Source organism: Orcinus orca, chromosome 2, assembly GCF_937001465.1.
Source record: "Orcinus orca chromosome 2, mOrcOrc1.1, whole genome shotgun sequence".
Lineage (NCBI taxonomy): Eukaryota > Metazoa > Chordata > Mammalia > Artiodactyla > Delphinidae > Orcinus > Orcinus orca.
The window spans coordinates 189,309,493-189,317,136 of NC_064560.1; the positions used below are offsets into that span (position 1 = coordinate 189,309,493).

The 7,644-nt window shown below is 35.2% G+C and overlaps 1 protein-coding gene across 1 annotated transcript in view; it reads right to left on the reverse strand.

Moving 5' to 3' along the window:
- The window catches only part of CATSPERB (cation channel sperm associated auxiliary subunit beta), a 131,212-nt gene extending 124,623 nt beyond the window's left edge, over positions 1-6,589 (reverse strand). Inside the window, 1 exon segment of the mRNA XM_049706594.1 lies at positions 4,368-6,589. Coding sequence (XP_049562551.1) covers positions 4,368-4,473 — 106 coding nt within the window. The 5' untranslated portion in view covers positions 4,474-6,589.
- Between the last annotated feature and the right edge of the window lie 1,055 nt (positions 6,590-7,644).

Consider the following 7,644-nt stretch of genomic DNA (forward strand, 5'->3'; position numbering starts at 1 on the left):
ATAGGGATACAACTGATTCTGTAGATTGCTTTGGGTAGTAGAGTCATTTCCATAATGTTGATTCTTCCAGTCCAAGAACATGGTATATCTCTCCATCTGTTTGTATCATCTTTAATTTCTTTCATCAGTGTCTTATAGTTTTCTGTATACAGGTCTTTTGTCTCCCTAGGTAGGTTTATTCCTAGGTATTTTATTCTTTTTGTTGCAATGGTAAATGGGAGTGTTTCCTTAATTTCTCTTTCAGATTTTTCATTATAAGTGTATAGGAATGCAAGAGATTTCTGTGCATTAATTTTGCATCCTGCTACTTTACCAAATTCATTGATTAGCTCTAGTAGTTTTCTAGTGGCATCTTTAGGATTCTCTATGTATAGTATCATGTCATCTGCAAACAGAGACAGTTTTCCTTCTTCTTTACTGATCTGGATGCCTTTTATTTCTTTTTCTTCTCTGATTGCTGTGGCTAAAACTTCCAAAACTATGTTGAATAATAGTGGTGAGAGTGGGCAACCTTGTCTTGTGCCTGATCTTAGAGGAAATGGTTTCAGTTTTTCACCATTGAGAACGATGTTGGCTGTATGTTTGTCATTTATGGCCTTTATTATATTGAGGTAAGTTCCCTCTCTTCCTACTTTCTGGAGATTTTTTTTATCATAAATGGGTGTTGAATTTTGTCAAAAGCTTTTTCTGCATCTATTGAGATGATCATACAGTATTGATCCTTCAATTTGTTGATATGGTGCATCACATTGATTTCTTTGCATATATTGAAGAATCCTTGCATTCCTGGGATAAACCCCACTTGATCATGGTGTACGATTCTTTTAATGTGCTGCTGGATTCTGTTTGCTAGTATTTTGTTGAGGAGTTCTGCATCTATGTTCATCTATGATATTGGCCTATAGTTTTCTTTTTTTGTAACATCTCTGTCTGGTTTTGGTATCAGGGTGATGGTGGCCTTGTAGAATGAATTTGGGAGTGTTCCTCCCTCTGATATATTTTGGAAGAGTTTGAGAAGGATAGGTGTTAGCTCTTCTCTAAATGTTTGATAGAATTCACCTGTGAATCCATCTGGTCCTGGGTTTTTGTTTGTTGGAAGATTTTTAGTCACAGTTTCAATTTCAGTGATTGTGATTGGTCTGTTCATATTTTCTATTTCTTCTTGGTTCATTCTCAGAAGGTTGTGCTTTTCTGAGAATTTGTCCATTTCCTCCAGGTTGTCCATTTTATTAGCAAATAGTTGCTTGTAGTAATCTCTCATGATCCTTTGTATTTCTGCAGTGTCAGTTGTTACTTCTCCTTTTTCATTTCTAATTCTGTTGATTTGAGTCTTCTCCCTTTTTTTCTTGATGAGTCTGGCTAATGGTTTATCAATTTTGTTTATCTTCTCAAAGAACCAGCTTTTAGTTTATTGATCTTTGCTATGGGTTCCTTCATTTCTTTTTCATTTATTTCTTATCTGATCTTTATGACTTCTTTCCTTCTACTAACTTCGGGGATTTTTTGTTCTTCTTTCTCAAATTGCTTTAGGTATAAGGTTAGTTTGTTTATTTTAGATGTTTCTTGTTTCTTGAGGTAGGATTGTATTGCTCTAAACTTCCCTCTTAGAACTGCTTTTGCTGCATCCCATAGGTTTTGGGCTGTCATGTTTTCATTGTCATTTGTTTCTAGGTATTTTTTGATTTCTTCTTTGATTTCTTCAGTGATCTCTTGATTATGTAGTAGCATATTGTTAAGCCTCCATGTGTTTGTATTTTTTACAGATGTTTTCCTGTAATTGATATCTAGTCTCATAGCATTGTGGTCGGGAAAGATACTTATACAATTTCATTTTTCTTAAATTTACCAAGGCTTGATTTGTGGCCCAAGATATGCTCTATCCTGGATAATGTTCCATGAGCACTTCAGAAGAAAGTGTATTCTGTTGTTTTTGGATGGATTGTCCTATAAATATCAATTAAGTCCATCTTGTTTAATGTAGCATTTAAAGTTTGTGTTTCCTTATTTATTTTCATTTTGGTTGATCTGCCCATTTGTGAAAGTGGGGTGTTAAAGTCCCCTACTATTATTGTGTTACTGTCAATTTCCCCTTTTATGCCTGTTAGCATTTGCCTTATGTATTGAGGTGCTCCTATGCTGGCTGCATAAATATTTACAATTGTTATATCTTCTTCTTGGATTGGTCTCTTGATCATTATGTATTGTCCTTCGTTGTCTCTTGTAATAGTCTTTATTTTAAAGTCTATTTTTGCTGATATGAGAATTTCTACTCCAGCTTTTTTGATTTCCATTTATCTTTTTGAAATGACAAATGGCTGTCAGGAATATGCTGACACATAGTTTCAAAAAGTAAATCAGGACTCAGTCTATCCATTCAAACTGAAGGTTCATTTGAACAATGAACATTAAATTAAATACCTTTAAAAATGCATGCTGTGGAGAGAGCATTTTGAATATAGGCAGCTGGAAATGTTCACATTAGTATGTGATTTTGTTACTGGAAATCTCATAAATATATCTATAATAACTGTCATATCTGCAATACTTTAGAAACTTGAAAATGGAAATTTTTTTTACTTGATTTAAATATTTCAAATGAATTTCAATGAAGTTTGGAACTATTTGCTTAAAATGGAAAAAAGTTGATTGACATACAGAAAGTTGAAAGCTTACTAAAATTTTTCAATAAAAACCTTTACAAAGTTGATAGATAGGATTGAAAAATGAGTATCATGATTTATTCATTAAGCCAACATGCATTTATCCCATTTAGATATACAAAAATTTGTGAGATATATTTTTAATATAATAGCTAATTTAAGTTAAATACCAAAATAAATTGAATTAGAGCCAGATATTCAAATCTCTATAAACTTTGACTCCAAGATTTAAAAAAATATATTTACATCACATTTTCTCACCAAAAATCTTAAAATTTCAAAGAATTTTATGATGTTGATCAGTATACTTTATAATAATTTAAAAAGATTATTTCATCCTTTTTCATCCCCTTTTAATTTCTGGTTTTTGTGTAGGTTTACAAGGTACACAATATATTAGTACAGTAGTACAAGTACATAATTTAAAAATAAATAGAAAATATTGGAGAACCAAGCTTGCACTTTTTTTTTTCCAACTGATGCAATGCATGACCAAAAAACTGACTTCATGACTGAAGATCTGGTGTAAACTACTGTCATCGTCTTCTGTCTGTTCTCTCTGCCTACCAACTTTCCCTTCACCAATCTACTTTACATAATGCTGCCACATTAATCTTCCTAAACTGTAGCTTTGAGATGTTACTCCCCTATCCAGTCATCTTAAATGACTTTCCAATGAATATAGACTAAAGCCCAAATTCCTTAGCTTGGCATTCAAGTACCTCTATAATATAAGCCAGTTTCCTATCTTTCCAAAATATTTTACTTCTTCTATTCCTTCATTCAAGTCAGAATGAACTATTTACTGCTCCCTTCATGTTCTGTGGTTGCCTACCTCTACGACTTTATTCATCACTTACCTGATGTTGTCTTTGTAGGATGCTCTTCCCCATGCATGTACAGACATTTGGGGGACAAATATGGATTGATACCTTTCATACAGTGTTTTCTCTGACTCACTCCATCCCCTGCCCCAGTTGGAAGTACATTCTCCCTTCTCTGAAATCTCATAAGTTTGCCAGTGACTATCCAATCTTTGGTTATGTCCATACTTGTGTAATATATTCTCTAGTGGAATATAGGAATTAGAACTGGTTCATCCCAGAACTCACCCAATTCTGCAACACACCCATGTGTAGAAGAGACCCTGAGTCTCTCCATCCACTCAGTCAACAATTTTTTGACCATCGACTATGTTCTGGTAGATCCAGTTCAGGATACTACAGAATCTATACAATCTGCACAAATGGAGGTGGATTTGTCTTATTCCTTTTGTAAAGTTTTACACCATGAAAGTCCTATTGGGCAATTTAATCCATGTATTAATTTCAGAAAATTCTCAGTCTATTAGCCTATAATTCAGTTTACAATTCATCCTACATGCAAACATTCATGGAGGAAAAATCAAAAAGATCTATCCAAATAATTCAAGTTTTGCAAATATAAAATGTTCCTTAAAATTTAAATATTCTATGACTTATAAGTAATGAAATACTATAACAAAAGAAAAGTCCCGATGTACACAATGATATTATTAGAAACCTCTGGACCAGAGTACAATAGATAATACCTGGGAAAAACTGGAAGATAAAGTAAAGAAGAAGTACTAAAAGAAAAATATTTTAACTGTTAGTGAGGAAGGGATATAAAGGGGAAGTCTTGAGAGATATTCTCTATTTTAGAGAGTAAAAAGAGTCTGAAACTTACCTTTATTATATGTTATTCCTGATGAAAAATCACAAATGTTCAAAAGTAAAATTATAACATATAAAAGTGGCAATTCCATCTGTTGGAAGAAAAAAATTATTGCCATTCAATTACTCTGAAGATATTTTTTAGTTCCTTTTGCTATAAACAATGGCAAAGAAATCATCTCTTCTTTGAATTAAAAATATTTCTCATTATGTGACAAAAGCAGACAACAATTGACTAAGCTCTACACTTACTCCTTAACTGGTATTAAAGATATTTATAAATATAATTATTGCAAACTAAAGAGCTGTGGCTCAGGGTTTTCTGCAACTGTTAGAAAGGCATGATCAATTCTACATCTGTGTAAAACACAACCTGACTTGATAAAGACTCAGGATGGTACAGTTGTACCTTGATCTGAGACTGTGACAGTATTGCTCTTGGGAGAGACAATCCATGTGAGTCCTGAGCACCCCTGTACATCCTTGCTGTGTGCCAGGAATGCAAGGCCCTTTTCTCAGAGTTGTGCTTGCAGCAAGCAACCTTGAGGCATGAGGTAACATCCTCTGGACAAGCACAGGATTGTTTCCATGGTGAATCTCCCAACTCCGTGTTCTTCTCCTGTAATGCACACCACTATGTGTGTTAGCAAGTATCTGTCATGGGCTGAATTGTTCCCCCCTCCCAAATTCATATGCTGAAGTCCTAACCCCCAGTATATCAGAATGTGGTCATATTTGGAGATAGGGTCTTTACAGAAGTAATTAAGTTAAAATGAAATCATTAGGGTAGGCCCTAATCCAGTATAACTGGTGTCTTTATAAAAAGGTGAAATTTGGACACTCTCTTGTACAGGTAGAAGATGATATGAAGACACAGGGAGAAGGCAGCCGTTTACAAGCCAAGGAGAGAGGCCTGGAACAGATCCTTCCCTCGTGACTCTCAGAGGGAACTAGCTCTGCTAACATCTTGATGTTGAAACTGAGCAGGACCCTTTGGTACCCTCTCACTTCGTTTGGGACTCTCTGTGCCCCACATCTCTTAAAGTAAAAGAGGTTTCTCCTGACGTCTTCAGGTTTCTCCCGAGTCTCAAAAGGCTGGCTAAAGAGTTAATGATTAGGAAAATGTGAACATATAATAATAAAGAATAACTGTTGGGCCAGGAAAGTAAACTGGTAACAATTTAAACAAAAGATCAGCCATAACAGCAGAGTCACAGGACCTTTAGTTCGTCCATGAAGGACATAGATAACAATGTCTGAAGCACATTCTTAAGTTGTTTTTACAGAAACTAGACTCCCACCAGATGGAAACAGCTGACCATAAGTGCGTAGACTCCAGACCAATTGGGATCAGAAAGTTGATGATGTTGACTCTGGAAACATCACCCTGTTACCTCATTGCCAATCAATCAGAAGAATGTCCATGAACTGACCAGGCACCCTGCAACCCACATCCCTAATGGTGCCTTAAAAAACCCTTCCCTGAAAGCCATCAGGGAGTTCAGGTCCTTTGAGTACTAGCTGCACATTCTCCTTTCTTGGCACCCTGCAATAAACGTACTTTCCTTCACCACAACCCGGTGTCAGACTGGTTTTGCTGCACATCAGGGAAACCGACCCAAATCCAGGGTCGGGATAATCTCAGATTTCTAAACTCCAGAGCTGTGAGACAATAAATTTCTGTTGCTTAAACCACTCAGTGTGTGGTACCTTGCTAGCTCTAGTAAACTAATACAGCATGAGACTCCATGGGACTAGGGTGGGAGGAGGGAGGGAGGAAGGGGACATGAAGAACTGGAGTGAACATCATGTTGACAGTGACTACTGCTTTTGCTGTGAGTGATAAAGTCCTACATCTCTGACCCAGGAGTCTGTATCTTTTGCCAGCACCCAAGAAACAGTAACAGACTGACTCGCCAGCTATAGGAAGAGTAAATTCCAGCTCCTTTGGGGTTCCTGACAACTGCTGAGTAAATTAAATTTAACTGATGTTTTTCTTCCCTCAAAATTGATTTTCTTGATTCAATACATTTAACTGACAGTAGAAAGCTCAACATTTGTTGGATTTTGAATTCCTCACCCTTATCACATGGTTAGGGGAGAATTGTTTTTTAAGTGCATTTTTTAGTCATCTAAGAAAACAACTTGTTTTCACAAGGTAAGAGGAAATAAATGGTCCATCAAAATTACATCTGCACGGTGCTAGGCTCAATATTATTTTTGGTATAAGAATGAATTCAACATTAAATGGAGAAGTTACCAGAGACAAACTTTGAAAATAGTGCCCTTATCAGGCAAATCTTGTATTATTTTGCTAAACATTCAAATTAAATGACATAACACCATTATTAGAACCCATAAGCTTTCCTCATCCCTGAAATACTGTCTGAAATGTATTATATTCCAGGACCCCAGTTTGGATGACTTCTTAATAAGTTATCTTCAAAGTTGCTCCAATTCAGTTCTCTCAAGTAAATATAAGAAGATCTCTAATTTCATTTAAGTGGATTTGACTGTACCTGTCTTTGAGTCAAAAACTAAAAACTTAATTTGAAAGGCTTTTAAATGCTTTCATTAAGGAAAGGAAACCCGAGAGAGCATATTTACGGGCAAGACAGCCAAGGAGTGATCTTTGAACACTGCATGGCTTTGTGCTAGCTGCACATTCCCTTACTCTAATAATTCAGCCCATATATATAAATTCATATTTATAGCTTATATATATAATTATATATATAATTTTTTTAAATTTAGAGATGAAATGTACTTTACTTTAGAGTTGACATATGAGACATTAAGTAACATGTCCAAAGTCCGTTACTAGCTAGTTACAGAGTTGGGCTTAGAACCAAGGTTTCCTGATTGAATTGATCTAGTCAGCGTAAAAAGATGCCACAAAATGAAAATTTCAAAACTTATTCCACATAACATTCTTGAGTAGATTTGACCGCTCACCAAAACTGCTAAATTTGTTCACCATAATTCTGCTTCATACATACATTAGTCTCATTCTTCTCCTTCTTCAATATTATGACTTTCTCAATTTGGTACTACCTTCTTTCAACAATTATCTCATGGTTAGAAAAAAGGCACAGACTTTGGCCTAAGATCAGCTCTGCCCACTGAGATGTTTGATCTTGGGAAAGTTACTTAACTTCTTCAAGTTTACTTTCTATTCAGTAAAATAGGGACAACACTTCACAGGGTTGTTGTGAGAATTAAATGAATAATATACTAAAACATCTAACAGCTAGCTACTTTACACAAACTAAGCACTTGATAAATATTAG